Here is a 24,451-nt window from a genome sequence, read left to right on the forward strand (position 1 = left end):
TTGAGGATTGTATTTGTATGCAGTACTCCATATATGTATATACTGACATGTTGTAGGTAACGTGTATGTTTTTAGGTAATACTAATAGAAAGTATACTAGATTCTTCCTTTACTTTTAATTTGGGCTGTGTACTTATTAAGAATATTCTAATGAATCTTCTACACCTATGGTTTAAGATTTAATATTTAAATTCAACGATAAAAAATATAAATCTTAGAACCTTCGAAAATGAAGTCTGCTCATCTTCTCGGAATGATAAACAAAAGAACTTGATAAAGCAAACGAACAATAACATATATTCCACTGAAAGTGCACAATCAAACAAATACAGGCAGATGGAAGAAGCTCTCATGACCACCAACAAATACAGCTGGAGAACCATTTGAGACCAAAATTTTCCATCCCTGGCTGCTCAACAACAAACTCTTGCAAAACCTGTACCAGTTTGTTTGACAACGGAGAGAGATTCCCAGACAACAAACAGCACCAGCAGCAATGACAAAGGCTGAAGAGAGATATAATCATCAAAATGATTTCTTCTCATAAGAAACCAGCCCATGTACTCCACCTTCCACTTGTGCTGCTCCGGTTCGTACCTGCATGCACAAAAAAATACATCATCAACTCATTGAGAAGTTACTCCAGAATTTACCTAGAACCAGTTTTCGCAGCTGCTAAAATTTCTAAGGAAAACAAATAAAGAATATAAGCTTTGTCTAATTGGTAATCTGACTAGGACTAGCAATGGAATTAAGAGGAATACTTTTAAAATGCAATGGCACTAATCTATAATCCATTGCAAATACCTCAAGGGATGTGAAGAATATGAGATGGCTGTTAATGGCACAAAGAATAACCCAAATATATAGATTTTTAACATGTAGCTCTGTTCTACAACTAACTATGTTGGTATATGAACACCAACACCGAAATATTATTGATTAATAGGGCTTCTTCCCCACTTTTATTGGTAGCTCTCCCTTGAAAGTGGTGAACTAGAATACAACAGATAACGGAACAGACAGGGAAGAGTAAGTAACTGCAAGAATCATCAACTACAACACCATTTCCAATTCAAGCATAGAGATCAAATGACTTCCTTGATAATAATGCCATGAATAACACAAGAATGTAAGCAAAATGGTTGCCGTACCTCTAGCCTTAAAACGCTTGATCTTAAGAGGTCATGAGCAGACTCCAGAGAAGAAGCACCAAGATCTTGGAAACCTTGTTTCACCGCTTGCATTGTGTAAGGTATGAACTTCAAAACAGAACCTTTGTCTGCAACTGCCCCAACCACCCCCTGTGCAATTTTCAGCTTAGCTGTATCACCCAAGTACCTTTGATCGCTCCCTTTTGTCATTGCTTCAAGAGAGCCCATGCCTCGATATTTTTTGACCCGGCGACCATTCTGATACAGGAAAAATGAAATTACTCATCTTTCAGAAACAATGCTTTTGTTGGTGCAGGTTAAGCATGCTTAAAGCTAAATGTCATTCCTAATGATGTAAACTTAATAAAAATCTATGGAAAACCATAACGCATCAATAAAGTAAAAGTATCCCATACATCCATAGCTGATACAGCCCAAAAAGAGTGAGAAAAAAATCCAGGATATGTGACAAATTTAGAAACACATCTACTAGCTAAGTTTCTTTACCAGCTACAGCCACAATTGTAATATTGTGTAATCCTACATAATAAACTCCAACCTCTCCAAAAACCATCAATGACATACATGATATCTATTCAAATAAAACACATACGAGGTACAAGAGGTGTAAAACTAACAATTCTATTTGACGGTGTGGGCAGTGTAACATCTCTGACATACCTGATACTCATAAACCCCAGGAGCCTCAGTGCTTCCAGCTAAGAAGCTTCCCATCATGACAGTAGAAGCTCCAAGGACCAAAGCCTTGACAATGTGTCCTGAATTGGAAATTCCACCATCAGCAATGACAGGCACACCGCTTTGTGAAGCAATAGATGCAACCTTGTAAACAGCAGTCGCCTGAAACATATTACCAAAACAAAACAACATTGAGTATAAAATGGTATCACTATCAGCATCTCTTAAGAATGACACTGTCAAACTCACTCCTCGAAAGTTCCCAATGCCATTATATAGTGTTGCATATTATAGACTATTTCACTGATTTAGTCAACTACAGGGTTTTCACTACCATAAGGTAAAGTCAAAACTTTGTCTTCTAAGTTCGATGTTTCCAAGGATCTGATAGCAAGAGAGGCACCCATTTGATAGGTACATTGCTTTAATTTAGTATATAGTGAAATTCAAGTAATTTAACCAAACAACACACATCCCATAAGCCATAACTTCAAATCCATTCACCTCCAAAATCTACAAACCACCATCAATCATAACCCAACCTAAAACCACAAAAAGAAGGCATTTTTATACCTGTCCCCGGCCGACGGCGCAGACCTCCTGAGTGGTACAAATGGACCCAGATCCCATTCCAACCCTCAACCCATCAACACCAGCCTGAATCAAATTCTGGGCCTGACTCACCGTCACCACATTCCCACCCACCACATCCAAATGCGAGTACGTTCTCTTCACATACTTGATCATCTCGATCTGATAAACAGAGTTCCCCTGAGAGCTATCCAACACCACCACATCAACCCCTGCCTTCACCAACCCCTCCAGCCTGTCCTTATCCTGCTCCCTCGTTCCTATCGCCGCCCCGACCCGCCACGCCCCGTCGGGCCCCACCGTCCCCACCCCCAATTTCGGGTACCCCCGAAGCCGCTCCACCTCCTCCTTCGCCACCACGTCGACAACCTCTTCACCCTTCACAGTCGCCACCACATCCCGCCCTTTCTCTTCCATATACTCCCCAATCCTCCCCAAATCGTAACTCCACGGGACCGTGAAGTCCGTACAGTTCACCATGTAATCGTAAATTTTCACCTCCTTATCCTCCAGCTTGACCCAATCCCGGCTCGCCACGTACCCCAAAATCTTCGAATTGGGGCTTCCGGTCTCGGTGACCAGAACGAAGGGATTGTAAGTGTCGAAGACGTCGTCGTATTGGATGCGATCGTCTGGGGATTTGAAGACGGGGTTGGAGAGGAGGGGGACGCGGCGGGACTTAACGGATCGGACGGCGGAGGCTTGTTGGGAGGGGGTGGAGTTGGAGTGGACGATGCCGATGCCGCCGAGAGCGGCCATGGAGACGGCCATGTGGGCCTCGGTGACGGTGTCCATGGGGGAAGAGACGCAGGGGATGGAGAGGGAGACGCGGCGGCTGAGGCTGGTGGAGAGGTTGACGGCGTCGGTGGGGAAGTCTATATAGTGAGGGAGGAAGATGACGTCATCGTAGGTGTAGGAGTAGCCCTGGTTGAAGAGCCGGTCGGAGGAGAACCCGTCTTCGATGACTGACATTGTGGTGGTGGTGGCGCCGCCGCCGAGACTGAGTGAGAGTTGGGAAGTTAAGGAGGGGGGTTCAGGGTTTTGTGTGGTTTCTACTTCGTTAAGTTGTCTTCGAGCGGAAGTGAGGAGGTGGCTAAAATATGGAGGGAAACGTCCAAATTTCTTGCTTCGGTGTGGGCGGGTGCATGGTAGCCGCATGGAAATCAAGATGCTTTTGTTTTTTTATCAAATCTTTTTCCTTTTTCTTTTTCTATTAAATGAAGGTACAAATGTACAATTCAGTTTTGTTTTTTGTTTTGTTTTTGTTTTTCCTTTATATTTAGAAAAAGGAATCCAAACATAAAATCTCTTTTTTTTTTTTTTAAATAAAAGCCCGTTAAAATCTCTTTCAATTAAGTAGAATTTTAATGAGTAAATTTTTTGTAAATAGATTCATGGAAGTATGAACTTTATGTAATCTTTCTTTCTGCAAAGTTGTTTACATTATTTTAACCACAATGTGTGGTTTAAGATTAACATCTTTTTTGACCAAAAAAAAGAAGATTAACGTCTTTTTTTTTTTTTTGCCAAGAATATTAACCTCTTTAATTGTTGACAATGACATATAATTGAGCAAGAAAGTGCTTTAATTTAGTGGTGGATATATCACCATAGATAAAGGAGTATATATTATAATATTATTCCATAAAAGATAAAAGAGGATCTCCTAGTCCTAGTAGATAAACCTCATTCGCATAAGAGTGTCCAAGTTTTGGGATTATATATAATAGACAACCTTGTCATGGTAAGTGGGTGGCACATGTATGGCACCAATAAAAGCATACCCTGTTGTTTCTATTTGATTTGGCAAAGCAAGCTTTGCCTAGCTTGCTCATTATTAGTTGAGTCATGTCATTGCTTCTCAATCTAAAAAAGTTTGCTTTGCTCCATCTTCTCTTAAAATTAAGAGCCTACAAGGTCGATTGTCTGTCTCTCTTTTTCCTTGTTTGCTTTTCTGCCTTTTTTTTTTTTTTTTAAGAAAATTCATTAATCTTTTTTGGTCATCTGAAGGAGTAAGGGGTATTGATCATCACAGTTCATTCTTATATGGTGCTACTCAAATTCACAACCCTCTGTAAATGGTAGTACATACATGCACATCCAACACATACCGTTTTTTTTTTTTATTATTTATAAATCCAGCACATACTGTTTATGAACATCTTCATCCACCAGTCTGACCCAAAGTTTTAGCAATATGTTCAGTTCAAGATGGACTTCAATGCATGCATATTAATTAATTATACACAACAGATGCAGAGAAAGAGACAGATCCATTACACAAAAGGGAGAAGAATTTCAACACTGCAATCTAAACACAATTATTGAAATCTATATTAATGTGTGAAACCAATAAAATCTACATTTTACTTACAAAATTCCTGTTCAAATTATGGTACAATATATGAAATTTGGTACCCTTTTGTATGAATAATTGAAAAGAAAAGAAAAAGAAGAAGAGAGATCTGCCTTGTGATTATGATCTTGGTCTCCTATGATTAATAGTAGTCAAATTGGCACCCATCATAACCTGTGGAGACATCACCAAAGATAATGAATTAGTATTATTGAAACTAAAATTCCTTATAGAAATGTTACGGGACTAACTAAAAAATAATTGTTGGGGGAAAAGAAGGTTCTACACTTCTACTATGTTTCTATCCGTGGTGATGGCTAGAAAGGTAGTGGTATAATACACTATATATTGGTAAACTTACTTGGATCAACACTGACTAGCATGGCTGTCCCTCCAAACTCACAGCTGCCACCAGCAACCTTAGTTCTTTGCCAGTAACTATTGAAGGCATAGGAAGCATGGGCAAACAATGAGTTGGGCTCAAAGCACGACCCATTGGGCTGAATGGACCCGCAATCTGCTCCAGATCCACAAGCATAATTCATGGCTTCTTGAATGATTGGGTCGGGCACCGACGGCTTAGCCACGCACCATAAGGCCAACGTTGGGCCAGTTTTTGGGCTTGGCGGCGTGGTCGGTGGAGGGAACACAATGGGAGGTAAGAACACTGGGCTTGGTTGAAACCCGGTAGGAGATGGAACGGAAGAAGGTGGGCTTGGGACAAACCCAATAGGAGATGGAACAGAAAAGGGTGGGCTTGGGACAAATTCAGGTGGGCTGGGCTCATAATCCGGTGGGCTTGGGACATAGATAGTGGGACTAGGTATCGCCTCTGGCGGGCTTAGAACGGTTTCGGGTGGATTAGGGTTGGAGATAGATTCTGGTGGCCCTGGGACAATGCCTGTTGGGCCTGGAGGTGGGCTTTGCATGGGCAGGATTGGTGGAATGTAAAGGTAGGGTGCTGGTGGACCTGGTGGTGATGATAAGGCTGCAGGTGTTGGAATAGTTGTGGAGGGGGTTTGTGGAGTATTGGGTGGGTATGTACAAAATGGAGGTGCATTTATTGGAGCTAGTGAATCATAAGGTGGCAATGTAAATGGTGAACTCACATAGGGTTGTTGGCTTTGCTTTGATGAATCCAAATCCAATGGCATATATTCAATGCGCTTCACTAACTTCAATTTCTTTGCAGTTCTTAGAAACAGACTTGTGTGTTGTGTTGGACTTGGACCTTCCAGTAATCTCATTGATCTTGTTGCATCTGCCAAAGGATAGGCTAGCTTGTCAACTAACATATATTTATGTGATATTTGCTTAATGGTACAGTCAATTAATCAATTATGATCATAATAACTTACTCCTCTGCTCTCATGCTCTGCCTCATAGTATGTATAATGTGGTTTATAAGGAAGAGGCTTACCACATTGAGTGAAGGAAATAGTTGCCACTGTTAAACAGAGAAAAAGGATGCAAATTCTTGTGCAGTCTCTGCTTGTTTCCATGGCTAGCTTCCAAGTACAATACCCAGAAACTCCAAGTTAAGCTTTCTTCTACTTTGCTCCAATTCCCTCAAAACTCAAAGACTAAAAGCAGGTATGCAGAGGGAGCTTTTATAAATAGTGAGGGCAGCCTAAGCAGGCTTGGAGCTCCCTAGAATGGCCCAAAGAAAGAGCAATGGTATAGACAAATGGCCATAAAGCTAGATTGATTCTCTAGCAGTCCAACTTTCAGTCACTTTGGTTAGAGATGTGTGGTTGAAGGAATACCAAAAGGGTTAAAAGGTCTAAGAGAGAAGGTGTATTTTATGGGAAGGTGAATTGTTCTGGTTCCATCACCGCTTGCATATGATCATCTTTTGCCCCATTAATTATTTTTGCATGCTGCAGCAAAACTGGAATATATGCTTGCTTGATCTCGGAAAAAATGAAAGTGTAGTTTTTTCTGCCCCTTTTGTGTTGCTTGCTTTCTACTCAAAGCTCTCTCTCTCTCTCTCTGCTAGTGGGGAAAACCAAACCAGGATACAAGGTGTATATGCGATAGTCAAATCAAGAACCTTCTTGTCTAAGAATGCATGTCACAATCATTTTTTGGATGCCTACTTTGGATTTGCTTTGCACAAATTATTTTTACATCTTTAGTTAAAAGTAGATGTTCATGTTTGTTTGATTAGAAAACATATATATAATGACTTGAACAAATTGCTCCAATTAATGTGTTATAATGAATTCCATGTCCCCACCAACTTATTCAATTAGATCTCTTTGCAATATACTTAGGTGCTTAATTAGTGCTCTAATGCTAATGTGTTATATATAGATCTCTACACCATATATGTCCCATTTATAGTACTTTTTAGAATATTAAAAAGTTAATACATTCAATTCAATCAAATTTAATTTGTTGAAGGTAATTTGAGCTATCAATTACAGTTTTTACTTCTACTCTGTGTTTTTTACTGCTCCCCTTTTCTTCCATATGAGCTGTCAATGTAGTGAGATGTTTTTCTAGATTATAAATTATCCTTATTGTTTGTCTCTTATGCATTCTATCCTTTGCTGCTGTGGCAGTTCTGGGATTTGATAACTGCTTTCTGTTTTTTTCTTTTCTATTGAGAATGAAGTACTGCCACAAATGAAGTAGGAATAATTTAAAGAATATTTTTTGGAAGTCGCTTGCAATGCGAATACATTTTTTAGGTTAAGTTAAATGATGAAATGTGATTGATGAATTTGAGTCCCATCCTCTGTGGCACCAGTGTCACCAGTACCAATTCCACAAGGACTATATTATTAGTAACAGTTGTATGATTGTATCCAAAGTGTGAGGCTTACATCTAGAATCGCAAATAAATAAAAATAGAGCTTGAATTATTCTATCATATGCAAATAGGTAATGAAGAACAAAAATGGAACCATCTTCTCACACCATGGTGGGCAAAATCCAAAATGATGGTGGCCTGTGCTTCTCGAACGATCCAAGCAGTACTGCTTTCCCATGATTCTGTTTTCCAAGTTAAAGACGCCCATGTCATGAGGCACTTCAGATTTATCACAACATTGACAAGTAATCTCAACACAATCATTAGTGAAGTATATGAAATTTGGATGACAGTACACCCCGGAAAAGTCTAAAGGGGAGACACACATGGATTGATTGACATCCAAAAACAAAGCATCATTTCCAATACTCTCAATCTCAATCTCAACCTACTGGAGTCCATCCCCAGAACCACATAACAGTTTGTTCAAGCTTATTAACCAGGGGTAGATGTACCCCAGACGATTCCACAAAGTATGTCATGGCACCAGAAGGTGGAACATGTTGTCCAACTATGCTTACATGGAGTTCAGTAGTTGAGTTACTGCTAACATTAATGGAAATAACCCCACCTTCCCAGCTAACAGCTTGATGGCCTTTATAAAAGATTACCTCATCAAAACTGATCCTTTGAATATTTATGTGAGTCCAAGCATCATCACCTGACATAATATGGGCTATTGCAGCCCAGGCATAGATGACCACAACTTGATAATCTTTTGGAAACAGAAAAGGGTCCGCAGACAATGCAACTTTCGTAATGTAATAGTGATTTTCATCAGGATCCAGTGGAACTTCCACTACTGGTGGAAGGCTAATCATACGGTAAAAGGGTTAAGAGGGTTATTACCGAGCTGTCATCCACAAAAGCCAACCAACCATGAAAAGAACAACAACCCCTCTGATTATTGTAAGGCACATGCAGCTCAAAGCTGTAAGTGTTGCCTGTTATGGCACTATACAATCCCCGCCTTTTCGTAGCTGTTGTCTTTGCTGGGAATCATCAACATAGGGGAAGGAAAAATGTGGGCACTTTAAAATAAGCACACTACTAAACATGTGGGCACTTTAGTACCTAATGAGCAATGTGGTGTGCAAGGAAGGAAAAATCATGAAATCTCATGGGAGGTTGTTAGTTGTTACATATAGAGTTGAAAAATATATGTTATGTACATTTCTTTAAGGAGACCTTTTGAAGTATATATTTTGGTGCCATGCTGTGAGGAAATCAATACACAAAATCATCAGGAAATGGAGAAAATTCCTTCACTGCCCGAAATTCAAGCCCACTTGGCCAAAAGAGACATACAACAAGCCCCTAGAAGAAGTGAAGTATAAGCTCCTAATTGAATCCTGAAATTGCTTTGCATTCTAGGACTCATGAAATCTTCTGCTAGTAAGTCAACAAGAGCCATATAAATTAAAATCCCAGCTGCAGCAGAATTGAAAACCCCTTCAACAATTAGAGCAGTTGGGCTATTCTCATTGTAAACTCTTGATATCCCAATACCAGATGCAATCCCTACTGGGGTTGTGAGGGAGAAAAATGTTGCCATAATCGCTGCAGCACGAGACTTGAATTGAGCCTGAAGAGCGCAGCAGACAATTAATTTTATGCTTGTAAGTGAAGTTATTGTAAACTCTTGTAACTATTATGATAATATATCATGGCACCAACTAACATGTTGTCACTTAGTGAAGTCATTCTTTAACTTTCAGTGGATTTCTGTACATAACTAGTCATAGTTTCTTGTTAAAAAAACCAACTTCCAACTTAGTCCTGTAGTGAAATATAAAATACAGGTCATGTACTAGAGGCTAGCTGTAGTGTCATACCTGAGAGATACAGCCACCAAGTCCCATGCCCTCAAAGAATTGATGGAAAGACAAAGCCACCATGAGAGGCTTTATTGTCTCAGGGCTTTGTGAAGCACCCAATGTTATTCCAATTATAACTGAGTGGATTAGGATTCCCAGCTCTAACACCTAGAAGATGCCCACGGAAAAAGAAATTCCAGAAAACAACATTGCAATGATATCAGTAGCTGAGTATATATGCTATGCTAGTAATGCTTGTATAGTGTAATACCCATTCGGGAAATAAAGAATGAATCATACTTGTGAAATCACACGGTGCCTGATTAATTCTGATGACCTCAATTCCGCAGAGCCACGAGCATTCCCGTGTGCCATATGTGTGACCATGTACATGACCCGCATGCTCATCACCCCTCTCTAACTCATCCATTGTCACCTGGTTGGACTTCAAGTGTGACCTCTTATAGTACCCAGTTGCCAATGAATCAACCATTAAAGTCCCAATGGCAGATAACATGGTAACAAAACCTGTGACTGGGAATCTTCTCCATGGATTTTCTTTTAGGCATGGTGAAGTCAAGGTTTCAAATGCATCTGGTAGTATGTGAATGAATGCAGTGCCTAGAATAATCCCGGCCGCGAAGGCCTTGATGAGGAAGAAGATATTGTTTTCGGGCCTCAGAGATGGGATTTTCTTGCCTAGCAGTGGCAGACTTACTCCCACAGCACCAGCAACAAGAATGGAAGCAATTGAGCCTAGTTTATACTTGAGTGCATCATTTCTGTTGTGCTCTGTGCCCTCAGGTTCACATGTACAGTCACAGAATGCTATGGTGGGAAATAGAAGAATTAGAATTGATATTGTCTTTAACATGTTGGAAGAGAGAGCTTGAAGACTAAGCATGGTTTGAGATATGGAAAAGGGTGAGGGGAAGAAGAGAGGGAAAGGATATATAGTACTGGAAAGCCTTTTTTGGCCTTTTGGGTCTTTGAAAAGGGGTGGACTGAGTATATTCTTTATGTGGGAAGATGTAAATGTGACCTGCTGGTTGATTGGAGTCACATTGTTAGCATAACAAGGAGAATAACATACCAAATAAAAAATGCAGAAATGAAAATTTTAGTGGGTCTTAATAAGAATTCTAAAGCACAAGTTGTATGAAGTGCATGTGGCACTTAAGCATAGGGTGAATGGCCTAAGTTTAGTCGTTTAGAGGTACAGGGAACCCAAGATTCTTTTTTAATGGAGAGTGATATTTTCATCCTTACTTTCCCATTTTGTGTTATTTCTGTCTTCTTTTGCTACCCACTTTGTGTTACATTTCAAGATAGCTAGAGTTTCTATCATGTCCATTTCTCAAATTTGGCAGAGTTGTTGAGATAAGCCAATCAGGATAACATGGTGGTCATAGAAGTAGCCATGAGGTCATATAAAGAAATGATTTTTGAGAGGGGATCACAAGAAAAATGGTATAATCTAAAGTTGGGAATTGGGTGTCTGTGACAGCTGAGAAATTAAGGACTCACAGTCAAGCATGTAGGTACTAGAAGGTGAAGACAGAATGTTGTCATCCAAACACCTTAATCCAGGGTGTTTAGCTTAGATTGTATCGATTTGGGGATTAGTATAGCACAGTAAACCTAAGAATGTCGATATTATGTCTTCATTTTTTGTTTGGAGTATTATATAATGTTTCTTTTCAATATTTAATATGAACAAATCTTGTCGGCTGCATGATATATTGTTAAATATTTAATACGACTCTTCATCCATTTCATGGCCCAAGAAAAATAATAAGAAAATGAATAAGAGCGTTCTTTATGAATATTCAAAAGGCTAAACTAAAGAAATATGATAGTCTAAAATGTAATAGTAATTTCTTGGGCAACAGGTCAATCTGGTCTACTAGTAATTTGATCCGATATTGTTCCAACTTAATCACTTAGGCCGAACACAAAGTGAAGCAAGTTTAATGGATCTATCAAAATATGTAGTTTTATTTTAAAAAGTCTCGGTACTATTAACAGTGAGATCATCCAACTTACGTATAATAGATGGCGACAACTATTCCAACCACCCAAACTTGCTGAGTTGACCACCCTCATCCTAATTTAGTAAAAGACATTTTTATCCCATTGTAAAATGACCATATAAGACATCTTGTTTTCTTAGAGCATGTTTTCTCATAACACCCCATATCCTCTTTACCACCACCCGCTAACTCTACCCACACCCACACCCACACCATCATCTTCATCTTCACACTCCACTATCACCATCTTCAACCTCTACACTCTTCAACCAAAACCCTAGACATAGACTATTCATTTCATCACTCTCATTGTACCAAAATCAACTATTTTTAGCGAATGGACACTCAGAAATGACCAATTGGAGTCGTCAAATGAGGTAAGTTTGATTTTTTTTTTTTTTGATTTTTATGAAAGTTTTTGCGTTTTGAAAATCTGTTGTTCTCAATTTTATTCAGAACACCTGAACCGAAATATGTAAACTATTTCAGTAGATATCCACCGAATAAGTTGACAATTTTTGGTGAGCATCTACCGTATAAAAATTTACAATAAATCAAAAACCACTTGTTCAGAGGATGATCATTGAAATTTGGCAAAAAATTCGGTTTCATACCTTTGAATAATATTCAATATTTCGACAGGAATTTATTGAACATCTGACGTTGACTTTTTCTTTTTATTCATTCGGTAAGTATTTGCCAAATATTTTAAATAAATTTAGAGGTCTTCTGCCGAATATGTGAGTAGATTATGTGGTTCTATTGGGTTTAGAAAGTAAAGTTAGAAATTAGGTGTATTTGGATTATTATGGGGGTGGTGAACTCATCACAATTTTGAGAACTCAAAATAAAGAACGGTGAACTTAGCAAGGGTGGTCAACTTAATAAGTTTGGGTAGTCGGAATGGTCCCCCGCGATTATAGATTTTTATGTTAATTTTAAATGTAAGATCAATTATATACATTCACAGTGTTTCAAGCCACACAATTAATTGACTGCTGGCTGTTAAAAGAAAAGCCCAATTGATAAGTAAAGAATGCCGACAATTCTCTGACTTGGGCCTGCCTTTTTTTGGGCCCTCACACAGTCGCGCGCGCGCACAGTCGTCTTCAACGAATCAGTAACAGAAACAAAAATTTCAAGAAAAAAAAAAATGCCCATCTCAGATTCTCAGTACTCGTCTCTGCTCTACACCATTACTCACTGAAGCTCTCTCTGGGTCACAAGTCACAACGCCTCTCTGCTTTTGGGATTAAAGTGACGTAAAGCTCTCTCTCTCTCTCTCTCTCTGCTTGATCCGCTGCTCCGCCACTACATGAACTTATATACTGATTCACTTCATGATTATTCATTCTTTCATTATTTGCTGATTCTCATTTCATTTCTTGATATTTTGTCCTATATTTTAAGATCTGTGAAAATAAACTACGTTTGAATTGAATTTGCATTCACATTTGGTTTTATGCTCCGCTTGGCTGCTTGGAAAATGCGGGGAAATTAGAATACCCGAACCTTCAATTTTTGAGTAATATAGTTGTACGAAATCTCAATATTCATACATTTCACCATGATTTACATGTTCGTGCTGAATTTTCATCATCCATACATACATATATATGTATATCTGAATCCTGATATGAACCTTCACCTGTATTTCAGCTGAGTGGCAGAGATGGATTCATCAACGATTCTATATAACCAGCTCAAGGTTTAACTTACTTGGGTTCTTTTGAATGTTCTTGTTAAAGGGTGTATGCATTTTGGACGGTTTATAGCTCTGATGGGTCTTTAATTTATGATTTTGTCAATCTCAACAGACAGCAGAACCATTTTTCTTATTAGCCGGTCCCAATGTGATTGAATCCGAGGAGCATATTTTCCGGATGGCCAAGCACATAAAGACTGTTTCAACAAAGTATGCTCCTTCCCTTGGGATTCTTGCCCATCAAACTAATTTATTTTGATGCAAAAATAATGAGGTTGAAGAAAATGGATTTCTATGTCCGAGTTAAAGGTCATCCCTTTCTGTATTTGTTCTATCACAGTGGACATGTTTCATCTGTGCTGCATTTTCATTTACAATGTTCCTATGAAATAGTCAAACTTGGCCAATTAGTCTAATCCATAAGGGTGAAATTTGCTAAAATATTGGATTTTATTCTTAATCTATGTAGTCAGTTTGTGGTAAGATGGACAACCTGTTTTATTTTATTTCCAATCTTGTAGAGTTGGATTGCCATTGGTTTTCAAGTCAAGCTTTGACAAAGCTAACCGTACATCTTCAAAATCATTCCGGGGTCCTGGCATAGCGGAAGGCTTAAAGGTGATGGATTGCTGGTCATTATCATTTTGTTGTCATGCTAGGTTAGGTTACAAATTACTTTTGTTGCTATGGTGATAAATATAGAGAATGTGCTAGATATTTATTTCGAAACTCAAATAGAAGAGATGGCAGGCTAGAAAAATTTAGAAAAGATGGAACCGTTCGAATGTAATATTTATTAGTATCATTGGAATTTGAGACTGCAATTCAGTTTTCATGACCAGTTTTTCCCATCATGGTTAGTCGATGTCTTGTTACCTTGTAGTAGCTTAGCTGCAATATTGCTAAGCCATACAAAAATCATGCATGTGTAATTTTTCCTAAAGTAGATTTTATCTTGCTTAACATTAACTCAACATATTTAATCATCAGTAGAAAAAATATTCAACTTTGTAACTCCTCCTTACTTTTTTCCTTTTGTTTTCAGATCCTTGAGAAGGTTAAAATAGCGTATGACATCCCTATAGTTACAGATGTACATGAAGCTATCCAGGTGAGCGTTCTGTCTCCTCTCTTCAGATACAAATTTTGCACAAAAATACAAACACACGAGCGTGTAGCACACACATGTGTGCGCGTGCACAGAGAGAGAGAGAGAGAGAGAGAGAGAGAGAGATGATTATGTATGTTTCTTGAATTCTGGGTATGTTCTCGATGACCCCCCTCCCCCTCCCCCTTTGAACAGTTCATGAACAGCTTCTCACATTTTTCTTTTCTTTTTTCATTCCTAGTGTGAAGCAGTTGGCAAAGTTGCAGATATTATTCAGATTCCTGCATTTTTATGCCGTCAGGTTAAGTTAATATGGAACTCTGTGCCTAAGTCAGCAGATATTTTCAGGACTAAAGTGTTGCTAAATAAAAGAACAGATAAACTAGCAAAAAATTGTTTAAGATAATATGGAACCCTTTGGATCTACCATCAGATATTTTCATGACTTAAAGTTTTAAGAATGTGTTGCTAGACAAAAGAATTAATAAACTAAAAAGGATGTGTTGGCGGAAATCTATCTTATTTGTGACTGCTTATGATGACAGACAGATCTTCTAGTTGCAGCAGCCAAGACTGGAAAAATTATAAACATTAAGAAGGGTCAATTCTGTGCTCCTTCTGTGAGTGATTTACTCCTCTTTCTCTCATTATCTGGGGTTAATGATGAGTGATTAATTCTGACTAAATCTCATTTAAAATATTTTGGTATCATATGCTTCTAATATTAATCTTCAGAATTTTCATATTTGCAGGTCATGGTAAATTCTGCTGAGAAGGTTAGACTGGCTGGAAATCAAAACGTGATGGTTTGCGAGAGGGGAACAATGTTCGGCTATAGTAAGTCATCCATGTTCTGCATTACAGCTGCTATGGTTATCTTCAATTAAGCTGTCTGTTTCAGCTTTCATCAATATTCGACAGCTTGCCCCACCTTCTATGTGACCATTGCTTAATTCTAGTGAAAGTGAATTCCACTTGCATCATGTTCCCCCTTTTCTGTTTTAAACTTTCATGTATCGACTCTGCATTCATATTATTTGGAATTTAACATTGCCTTTTAAACATTCTTGAATCAAAGTCATTGGTGCATTCTCGGAATTTGTTTTTGTTCAGTTGATTGACCCTATATCTCTGCTTTGCTGTATAGATGATTTAATTGTTGATCCGCGCAATTTGGAGTGGATCAGAGAAGCTAATTGTCCTGTTGTAAGTTAATTGCTTGGTTATGTTATGTTCCTCGTTCTGTGGTGTTGTTATTTAGTACTTATTTCTTCTTAATTTTTGCTTGTTTATTTTCCTATGAGAGAAAATATTCCTTTGCGAAGCATACTGGAAGTACATGACTACCCCTGATTCCCCCGTCTCCAGCCAAATAATTTCCCGAGAGCACTTCTTATAGTGTTTGGTTGAAAATTGAAATAGACAAAACTGCTTTTTCGGGCTTAAATAAGCGCCTAGAGCAAGTGTTGCTGGTGAATATGCAGGAACACTTGGCTTTGTAATGAAACTAATGAGTAAAAACGCTTCATATAGAAGCACTCCAAAATAGACCCTTATTTTAACAGAAAATGCTGTGATATATTTATTAACTTAAGCTTTGAGAGGAATCCCTGTGAGCTTCAGCTAAAGCATAAGATTATGATGTAATGTGTAAATAGTTCCATTAGACATTAACTGAGAAGAAATACTCTTCATTGGTTATCCTTACTTAAATGGTAAGGAATACCTTAGGTGGCTTTAATGTTATGTACCCATGCACACAACCATACACAGAATGGGAGTTATTTTAAACACGTGCAGGAAAGCTTATTGCCTTTGAGAGATGAGGTCCTTTTAGGGAATCTATTTTAAAACCTTCTAACAAAAATACAATGGTAATTAGACTCTTAAATAGCATGGCCATTTCCTTCATGTCTAATTTTGCATTTTTTCAGTCCCAAATTTTTAATAGTGATATTATTAACATGCATCCATTTTCATTCTATAATCTGGAGAGCAGACCATCTGACTCAAGTGATTCACTACAGGTTGCTGATGTTACACATGCTTTGCAACAGCCTGCTGGGAGAAAGGTGAGAAAAGTCTTATATTATTGCTTCAGAACTCAGGAGCGTTGTGCAGCTTCATCTCTTAGAAAAGCATGGTTATTATTATTTATAGCTGTGATGTGCTTATTTTAGTTTGATATATTTTATTGTTGAATATTGTTTCCCATATCAAATGCCTGAACTCCTTTCTCCTATAGTTGGATGATGGAGGTGTTGCCAGTGGTGGTCTTCGTGAATTGATACCATGCATTGCAAGGACAGCAGTTGCTGTTGGAGTTGATGGAATTTTCATGGAGGTAAAGTAATCTGCTGAAGCCAGAATTTAAGTTTCGTCTTCTCTTAGGATTATGATTCTTCATGCTGGGGTTGACTATAGAACAAATTGGTTGGAGGTAAATAATACCAATTACCAGAAATGCACAAAATAACTTGAATTCATTTGAGTTCCCTTTGAAGGAGCTTTGTGAATAAATCATCTCTTTTATCTTCCAACTATTTGCATGCAAATCCGAAAGTGCGAAATATGAATTCATCTTTCTTAGCTTTTAATAGTAATGACTGTAAGAAGCTGTAGATGAAAGATTTTGTATAGGTCTCCTTTATGAATAGACTCATTTATACATACCTATATGCATACAGACATACACACGTGCATACATATTAGCGTAAAGACTTTTAGGTTTCTAAGATTTGTCTTTGGGTACTTAGGTACATGATGATCCTTCTATTGCGCCAGTTGATGGTCCAACCCAATGGGTGAGTCATGTTTGCTCATTTTTATGTGCAATTTTATCTGGGAGTTCTTTCCTGTTTTCAGATGTTTGAAACTACAAAGTATTATTTTGAGTTATACTGGTTAAATTACTTTCTTATATATCTGATTGTAGCCCTTGCGCCATTTGGAGGAACTGTTGGTAGAGCTTGTAGCAATTGCTGTAAGTTCCTTGTCCCATCCATTGATATGAGCAGTTACAGTTACGGTCATTTTTGTGTCAAGGTGGTAGATATTAACTCGGATATTCTATTTTGTTGTTAATTCTTAGAGGGTAAGCAAGGGCAAGCAACGTTTCAACATTGATCTCTCACCCTACCGCGAATTAGAAGACTGAATGAATGGTAAGGAAGGTTGTAAAAGATATTAAAATTTTAGTTTTTCTTTTGCCACCCATTATTTTGAATAGGTGGTGTGTTATATAGCCCATCCTAGAATGAAGTGAAGGAGAGTAGATCCACCCACTGTCAATCCACAAACAGTAATTAATGAGGGTGCAGATTGGGGCAACGAGATGAAGAATTCAGTCTTTTAAGCCCTCTCCCCATTACCCACAGCTAACTTGCAGCAGTCTAGAAAAGATTCGAACCCTTGAGATATTCGAATTGTTATATACATGCTTTGGACCTAATGATATTATTGTCATTTTTTTTCTTAACTGCTAGCCCTCTTCATGTTCTTGTTGCAATGAGTCTGTTCATATTGTTACTTACATATTTGTTTTTCTTTCTTATTTCAGGTATTTATCTGTGTTCAAGTACTATATGTTAAATATATGACTAGCTTTGTAGGGGAATGACATTCTGCCACAGCCCCATTGGATGAGCTGGTGATATGTTTGCTTTCCAAAGCATACAGACCAGGATCAAATATGACATAAGATGATGGCCATAATTGGCTTCCAATAATTTATTTATCTTTGTATTCATGAGTTAATTAGTAGAGTGACTTGGGTTAATCTATTATCGTGACCCAAAGAAATTGTTTGTCATGGTATTCTTGTTTGCATGTCTCATTATAGATTCAGTAAGCTTATAAGTTCCAGACCTTGGAGTTATGACTAAATAGTGTTTCTCTTCAACCCATTTTGTCTTGCTTCCGTTTAATCTGTGATGTTTGTATGGAACCAAAAATTAGTATGTAGATAGGATAATACATAGATTAAAGATGGCGAGCAAGGTGACAACTTTTAAATCGACAACACAGTTCGAACTCAACACCAAGTTAATGAATATGAGTTGATTACTATGTATCATACGAATTGTTAAGAAATATATTGAGTTAAGTTAGTGTTGAATCATTTAACACGATTAATCTAGACACACACAAAAAATAATAGGATATAAACAAAACCCTTGAACACGAAGTACCACCATAGCCATCTTTATGACATGGCTTGGATTACAAGTTTGTATTTAAAAGAATTTTTAAAAAAACCAGACACTATGTCTATGGCTTAAATACCCAATTTACCCTTAATTTTCAGAAACCCTAATTCTTCTTTTCTGGTCAGACAAAAGCCCTCATTTATTCCCGGCATTCTGGGTTACACTTATAAACCTGAAAGCTCCTCGCTGCGGGGCAAGCCAACGGCCTGCGCCATAAATCCAAAATTAAAGGTACGTCTTTTTCTCTTATCTCGGATTCCATTAATCTGTCTCGGAACTCAGAACTCGGAACAATGTCCGATACCCGAAAAATCCGAAACATATGCATACTGGCCCACGTGGATCACGGCAAGACCACGCTGGCCGACCACCTAATCGCCGGCTCCGGCGGCGGCGTACTCCACCCGAAACTCGCCGGCCGCGTCCGCTTTATGGACTATCTCGACGAGGAACAGAGGCGTGCCATCACAATGAAGAGCTCCTCCATAGCTCTTCAGTACAAGGACCACTCCATCAACCTCATAGACTCTCCCGGTCACATGGACTTTTGCAGCGAGGTCTCCACCGCTGCTCGGCTCAGCGACGGCGCGTTGGTACTGGTCGACGCCGTCGAGGGCGTCCACATTCAGACGCACGCCGTTTTGCGCCAGGCTTGGATTGAGAAGCTCACGCCTTGTTTGGTCTTGAATAAGATTGACAGGTTGATTTGTGAATTGAAATTGAGTCCCATGGAGGCTTATACTCGGTTGTCGCGTATTGTTCATGAGGTTAATGGGATTGTGAGTGCTTATAAGTCTGAGAAGTACTTGTCTGATGTTGATTCCATACTTTCCGGGGCGGTGTCCGGCGATGTGGGTAGTGAGAATTCTGCGTTTTTGGATGTTGAGGATGATGAGGAAGATACGTTTCAACCCCAGAAGGGAAATGTGGCGTTTGTGTGTGCTTTGGACGGTTGGGGTTTTTGTATTGGTGAGTTTGCTGAGTTTTATGCTTCGAAGCTTGGGGCGAGTGCTTCAGCTTTGCAAAAGGCTTTGTGGGGTCCGAGGTATTATATTCCGAAGACAAAAATGATTGTGGGGAAGAAGGGAGTGGCTAGTGGAAGTAAGGCTCGGCCTATGTTTGTTCAGTTTGTGCTTGAGCCGCTTTGGCATGTTTACCAGGCGGCTTTGGAGGATGATTCAGATAAAGTGGTGCTTCAGAAAGTGATCAAATCGTTTAATTTGGCTGTGCCGCCTCGCGAGTTTCAGAACAAGGATCCTAAGGTTGTGCTTCAAGCTGTGATGAGCCGTTGGCTTCCTCTGTCTGATGCAGTTTTATCGATGGTGGTTAGGTGTATGCCTGACCCAGTTGCAGCACAGTCATTTCGAATACCACGGTTACTTCCAAAGAGAGAGGTTCTGAATAATGGGGTTGACTCTAATGTGCTTGCAGAGGCAGAGCTCGTGAGAAAATCTGTTGAAGCTTGTGATTCAAGGGCTGAAGCTCCTTGTGTTGTGTTTGTGTCCAAAATGTTTGCTGTGCCAATGAAAATACTTCCGCAAAGGGGCTTACATGGGGAAATTATACACAATACAACTGATGAAGGTGAATTAGAAGAGTGCTTCCTTGCATTTGCAAGAATTTTTAGCGGGGTTCTTTATGCAGGGCAGAGAATTTATGTGCTCTCAGCTTTGTATGATCCCTTAAAAGGGGAGTCAATGCAGAAGCACATCCAGGAGGCTGAGTTGCAAGATCTGTATCTCATGATGGGCCAAGGGTTAAAACCCGTGGCCTCTGCACATGCGGGTAATGTTGTGGCAATCCGAGGCCTTGCCCAGAATATACTGAAAAGTGCAACACTTTCATCGACAAAAAACTGTTGGCCTTTCTCCAGTATGGCATTCCAAGTTTCTCCCACTCTGAGAGTAGCAATTGAGCCTTCTGATCCTGCAGATATTGGTGCACTGATGAAGGGTTTACGGCTGCTAAACCGTGCAGACCCATTTGTAGAGGTCACAGTTTCTGCTAGGGGAGAACATGTTCTGTCTGCTGCAGGAGAAGTGCATCTTGAAAGATGCATAAAAGATTTGAAGGAGAGATTTGCCAGGGTAAGCTTGGAAGTGTCTCCGCCTCTTGTGTCCTATAAAGAGACCATTGAGGGAGACGTATCCGATACACTTGATAATTTAAATACCTTTCTTGCGAGCTCAGGTTATGTTGAGAAATTTACACCAAATGGGAAGTGTGTTGTTCGGGTGAAAGTCATGAAGCTCCCACCTTCTTTAACTAAGGTGCTTGAAGAAAGCTCTGATTTACTTGGAGACATTATTGGAGGCAAGGCTTCCCAGACCAATAAAAGTTTGGACACTCAGATTTCAAGCATTGCAGAAGATGAGAATCCAATTGAAGCACTGAAGAAACGCATGATGGATGCTGTGGAGAGTGATATTTTGTCAAGTGAGAATGACAAGGATCGGGCTGAGAAATGTAAAGTAAAGTGGCAAAAACTTCTTAAAAGGATCTGGGCACTTGGCCCTTGGCATGTTGGTCCTAACATCCTCCTTACTCCAGATTCTAAAGAAAAGGGTACCGACTGCTCTGTCCTCATGCGCGGTTCCTCTCAAATATCTGAGAAATTAGGATTCGTGGATGATTCCGGCAGTGGAAATATATCTGCTGAGACATCTTCAGAGGTAACTCAAGCATTGTATGTTGAAGCAGAGCGCCTTGAAAGCAGCGTCGTATCTGGGTTTCAACTGGCAACAGCAGCTGGACCATTATGTGATGAACCTATGTGGGGTTTAGCATTTGTTCTTGAGGCTTACATTTCACCATTGACTGCTCAGTCTGATGAGTTGGAAACCCCCCACCACCAACCTGAGCAATATGGTATCTTTACAGGACAGGTAATTTCAGCCGTCAAAGAAGCTTGTAGAGCAGCTGTACTTCAAAAGAAACCACGGCTTGTGGAAGCCATGTACTTTTGTGAGCTGAACACTCCAACTGAGCATTTGGGTTCTATGTATGCTGTGCTTGCGCGAAGACGGGCTAGAGTTTTAAAGGAGGAAATGCAGGAAGGCTCCTCATTGTTCACTGTGCATGTTTATGTGCCAGTCTCTGAAAGCTTTGGTTTTGCAGATGAACTTAGAAGATGGACTTCTGGAGCTGCAAGTGCTCTTCTTGTACTTAGCCACTGGGAAGCACTTCCTGAGGATCCTTTCTTTGTACCGAAAACAGAAGAGGAAATTGAGGAGTTTGGTGATGGTTCTAGTGTGCTTCCCAATACAGCACGAAAACTAATTAATACTGTAAGACGGCGGAAGGGCCTTCCTGTAGAGGAAAAAGTAGTACAGCATGCAACAAAGCAGAGGACCCTGGCTCGTAAAGTGTAGAGGTTGTTGATATTATTGATGAGTGATCAACTCCTGTGTAGAGGACCCTTCAATATTAAGAAGGGCCAATTTTGTGCTCCTTTGTGAGTGATGAACTCCTCTCTCTCTCTGTTTAATGATGAGTGATTTCTACTAATCTAACTGATGATTTAAACCTCCATTGAGTAGTCTCATTTAAAATTTTGGTATACATTAGCTTCTCGTATTAATCTTTGAAATGTTCATATTTGCAGGTCATGGTAAATTCTGCTGAGAAGGTTAGACTTGCTGGAAATCCATATGTGATGGTTTGTGAGAGGGGAACTATGTTTGGCTATAGTAAGTCATCCAGGTTTTGTTCAATACTTGTTGCTATATGCTTCCTAATAGAGCTTTGCATTCTCATGGAAAAGATCAATGTTATAAGTGGTGGATATAGTTTTCTGGGTTAAACTTTTTTGTGTAGTGACTTAATTCCCTTTGAATTGCTAGGATGTGAATGCCATGAATGACTTAAGACAGGATTCTACCTATCCTTGTCTTCAATTAAGCTGTTGGTTTTAGCTTTCATCAATATTCTAGTGCTTGCCCCACTTTCTACGCGACCTTGCTTAATTCTAAGTGAAAGTAACTTTCTTTTGCATCATGTTCCCCATTTCTTTGTTAAAACTTTCAGGCATATATTGACACTGCACAGTTGGACATTTCCCACTTGATGAACTGTCTATCAACATAACATGCCAAACGATCTGGCATGAGATCTCTCGTCTGTGACTGAATTTGCATATCTCAGTCTCCACCGATTACCAGTTTAGCTCATGTTAAAGAAAAACATTTTGAAATTCATATCAATTGGTCATCAGTCCTTTTTAACTTTTTCTAATGTTCTATAATCTATATCACTGACTGTTATGAATTCTTAAGTTGGTGCTTTCTTTCAGACCAAAAAAGTAAGAGAAATAAGCTGGTTGCAATGGGCTACCAGCCTGAAGTGGAGATCTCTTATTCGGCGGGTTCGGGAATTGAGGCAATGAAATTGCTTCCAAGTCCAAGTGCTAGAGATAGATATATTGAGAAATGGATATTGATCTGGTGCTTTAATAAGTTGGTGCTTACTGTTGGTGCCATTTATTTTAGACATATGCAACTATCCTGCTTTTCTCAAGTTTCTATGCTTCCTGTTGCAATATTTCTATAGCTTTAGCATTAATCGTTTTAATGTGCTTACTTTAGTTTGATATTATTTTATTGTTGAATTTGGTTCCCCATGTCAAATGGCTGAACGCTATTCTTTCCTATAGTTGGATGATGGAGGTGTTGCCAGTGGTGGTCTTTGTGAATTGATACTGTGAATGCAAGGATAGCAGTTGCTGTTGGAGTGGATGGAATTTTCATGGAGATTTAGTATGCTTGATCTCTTAGAGGATAAGCAAGGGGAGGTAACGTTTCAACATTGATCTCTCACCCTATCGGCTATCATGATTAGAAGACTGAAGCTACTCTCAATGGTAAGAAGGGTGGTAAAAGCCTTCAAGTATTTGTTAGTTTTTCTTTTGTTATCCATTATTGTGAATAGTTGGTGTGTTGTACTTGTAGCCGATACTAGCAAAAGGGAAAGAGAGCATATCCACCCTCAATCCACAAACCCTAATTAATGAGGGTGCAAATTGGTTCAACACAACAAGATGCAGAATTGAGTATTTTGTGCTACTTTCAGCCATACTTTTTTCCCTTGTGCAATTTGTAGGTCTAGAACTCCCATATGAGAATTGAGCTTAATGAGGTTAAGGAATTTCTTGTCAATATTTAACTGCCAGCAGATATGCTGTCTGATGATAGTTTTTACAGTGTAATTAACATACTTTGGACAAGTGAGATTCTTGTTTTTTTTTTTCTTTCTCAACTGCTAGCCATATCGATAACGTTGTTGCTATGGTTCCTACTGCTCCTTATATATGCTCCTTATATATTGTTATTCTTTGGATGTAATAGAATTAGGGTAATATTTTTCTTGCACTCTAAAACCTGGAGTGCAAGAAATTGAGAAGTTATAATAACAATTAGTCTCCTAAGTTTTTGTAAGTAACTGAAATAAGAATAATTTGAATCATGTATCTTTCTACTGCTAGAATATTATCTAAGATGCTTAATCCTAAATTCTAACCATAGTAGAATTAAGGGTTATAACACCGACAAAGAATCATATTTGTACCAAAATATAAACCCGTAGAGTTAAAAATCTTTTTCATTAATTGCATTGTAATTAATTCTTTCGTAATCTCTAAGTAAAAATGAAACTTCTAAAACATTGTTTCCTATTATGAAACGAACACGTGTAGAAACCAAATCACTAAATTTTTTTTTGAAATCTTTTTTCATTAATTGCAGTGTAATTCAGCTTATTTCATAATGTCAAAAGTTAAAAAGGAAATTTCTAAAAGATTGTTTCCAATTATGAATCAAACACGTGTAGAAAACCAAATCCACTTTAATATATGCATGTCACTTTCTACTTATCAAATATACCTTTATGGTTATTATTTAATAACATAAAACTAAAAATAATATCACCCCTTGGACTTATCTATAAGCAACCTAGCTTCCTATTTTTA

General features: G+C 38.8%; 5 protein-coding genes across 11 annotated transcripts in view; 2 read left to right on the plus strand and 3 right to left on the minus strand.

Annotated features, from left to right (window-relative positions):
- Positions 1 to 3,498, minus strand: part of LOC147297561 (inosine-5'-monophosphate dehydrogenase 2-like) — a 59,584-nt gene extending 56,086 nt beyond the window's left edge. The window contains exons 1-4 of one of the 2 annotated variants that reach the window (XM_086228761.1): positions 2,427 to 3,498; positions 1,836 to 2,015; positions 1,155 to 1,412; positions 167 to 597 (exon numbers count right to left, since the gene is read on the minus strand). In XM_086228761.1, coding sequence (XP_086084887.1) covers positions 526 to 597; positions 1,155 to 1,412; positions 1,836 to 2,015; positions 2,427 to 3,416 — 1,500 coding nt within the window. In that variant the 5' untranslated portion in view covers positions 3,417 to 3,498 and the 3' untranslated portion in view covers positions 167 to 525. Of the gene's footprint in view, positions 1 to 166; positions 598 to 1,154; positions 1,413 to 1,835; positions 2,016 to 2,426 lie in introns of those variants that run through there. The other variant, XM_086228762.1, reaches the window with a different exon arrangement.
- Positions 3,499 to 4,870: 1,372 nt separating this feature from the next.
- On the minus strand, positions 4,871 to 6,369 carry LOC147297573 (Carbohydrate-binding X8 domain superfamily protein). The gene is made up of 3 exons (XM_086229615.1): positions 6,221 to 6,369; positions 5,162 to 6,061; positions 4,871 to 4,974 (listed from the first exon to the last, which is right to left on the minus strand). The coding sequence occupies exons 1-3, from the start codon at positions 6,300 to 6,302 to the stop codon at positions 4,943 to 4,945; spliced, it is 1,014 nt and encodes a 337-aa protein (XP_086085741.1). The 5' UTR covers positions 6,303 to 6,369; the 3' UTR covers positions 4,871 to 4,942.
- A 2,388-nt stretch (positions 6,370 to 8,757) lies between these two features.
- LOC147297574 (zinc transporter 8-like) lies at positions 8,758 to 9,741 on the minus strand. 2 transcript variants are annotated; one of them, XM_086242447.1, is made up of 3 exons: positions 9,707 to 9,741; positions 9,454 to 9,603; positions 8,758 to 9,203 (listed from the first exon to the last, which is right to left on the minus strand). In XM_086242447.1, exons 1-3 carry the CDS (start codon positions 9,731 to 9,733, stop codon positions 8,898 to 8,900), a joined length of 483 nt encoding a protein of 160 aa, XP_086098573.1. In that variant the 5' UTR covers positions 9,734 to 9,741; the 3' UTR covers positions 8,758 to 8,897. The 2 variants fall into 2 exon arrangements, with proteins under 2 accessions (XP_086098573.1, XP_086098566.1); XM_086242440.1 differs by lacking the exon at positions 9,707 to 9,741.
- Positions 9,742 to 12,576: 2,835 nt separating this feature from the next.
- LOC147297575 (2-dehydro-3-deoxyphosphooctonate aldolase 1) lies at positions 12,577 to 18,182 on the plus strand. Of its 2 annotated transcripts, none has more exons than XM_086238425.1 (15): positions 12,577 to 12,730; positions 13,128 to 13,176; positions 13,286 to 13,383; positions 13,695 to 13,791; positions 14,219 to 14,284; positions 14,523 to 14,582; positions 14,827 to 14,901; positions 15,034 to 15,118; positions 15,429 to 15,487; positions 16,309 to 16,353; positions 16,527 to 16,625; positions 17,038 to 17,085; positions 17,217 to 17,264; positions 17,373 to 17,445; positions 17,841 to 18,182. In XM_086238425.1, exons 2-14 carry the CDS (start codon positions 13,141 to 13,143, stop codon positions 17,436 to 17,438), a joined length of 882 nt encoding a protein of 293 aa, XP_086094551.1. In that variant the 5' UTR covers positions 12,577 to 12,730; positions 13,128 to 13,140; the 3' UTR covers positions 17,439 to 17,445; positions 17,841 to 18,182. The 2 variants fall into 2 exon arrangements, with proteins under 2 accessions (XP_086094551.1, XP_086094559.1); XM_086238433.1 differs by having other exon boundaries at positions 12,584 to 12,725.
- Positions 18,183 to 18,407: 225 nt separating this feature from the next.
- On the plus strand, positions 18,408 to 24,172 carry LOC147297576 (Ribosomal protein S5/Elongation factor G/III/V family protein). 4 transcript variants are annotated; one of them, XM_086229750.1, is made up of 5 exons: positions 18,408 to 21,943; positions 22,094 to 22,178; positions 22,781 to 22,943; positions 23,141 to 23,347; positions 23,436 to 24,171. In XM_086229750.1, exon 1 carries the CDS (start codon positions 18,783 to 18,785, stop codon positions 21,858 to 21,860), a length of 3,078 nt encoding a protein of 1,025 aa, XP_086085876.1. In that variant the 5' UTR covers positions 18,408 to 18,782; the 3' UTR covers positions 21,861 to 21,943; positions 22,094 to 22,178; positions 22,781 to 22,943; positions 23,141 to 23,347; positions 23,436 to 24,171. The 4 variants fall into 4 exon arrangements, with proteins under 4 accessions (XP_086085876.1, XP_086085875.1, XP_086085874.1 ...); XM_086229749.1 differs by having other exon boundaries at positions 22,781 to 23,347; positions 23,436 to 24,172; XM_086229748.1 differs by lacking the exon at positions 22,781 to 22,943 and having other exon boundaries at positions 23,436 to 24,169.
- Positions 24,173 to 24,451: the final 279 nt, after the last annotated feature.

This window comes from Dryas octopetala, chromosome 1, assembly GCF_963921425.1.
Source record: "Dryas octopetala chromosome 1, drDryOcto1.1, whole genome shotgun sequence".
In the NCBI taxonomy this organism is placed as follows: Eukaryota; Viridiplantae; Streptophyta; class Magnoliopsida; order Rosales; family Rosaceae; genus Dryas; species Dryas octopetala.

Coding starts and splice junctions, on each gene's coding strand:
- LOC147297573 (XM_086229615.1), bottom strand. CDS start 6,302: ATGGAAACAAGCAGAGACTGCACAAGAATTTGCATCCTTTTTCTCTGT. Junction 6,062..6,220: donor TATTTCCTTCACTCAATGTG/GTAAGCCTCTTC, acceptor ATCCTTTGGCAG/ATGCAACAAGATCAATGAGA. Junction 4,975..5,161: donor GCTAGTCAGTGTTGATCCAA/GTAAGTTTACCA, acceptor ATGTCTCCACAG/GTTATGATGGGTGCCAATTT.
- LOC147297574 (XM_086242447.1), bottom strand. CDS start 9,733: ATGATTCATTCTTTATTTCCCGAATGG. Junction 9,604..9,706: donor ATTCTTTATTTCCCGAATGG/GTATTACACTAT, acceptor GGCATCTTCTAG/GTGTTAGAGCTGGGAATCCT. Junction 9,204..9,453: donor TTGGTGGCTGTATCTCTCAG/GTATGACACTAC, acceptor TGCGCTCTTCAG/GCTCAATTCAAGTCTCGTGC.
- LOC147297575 (XM_086238425.1), top strand. CDS start 13,141: ATGGATTCATCAACGATTCTATATAACCAGCTCAAG. Junction 16,626..17,037: donor TTGATGGAATTTTCATGGAG/GTAAAGTAATCT, acceptor TTGGGTACTTAG/GTACATGATGATCCTTCTAT. Junction 17,086..17,216: donor TTGATGGTCCAACCCAATGG/GTGAGTCATGTT, acceptor ATCTGATTGTAG/CCCTTGCGCCATTTGGAGGA.
- LOC147297576 (XM_086229749.1), top strand. CDS start 18,783: ATGTCCGATACCCGAAAAATCCGAAACATATGCATACTGGCCCACGTG.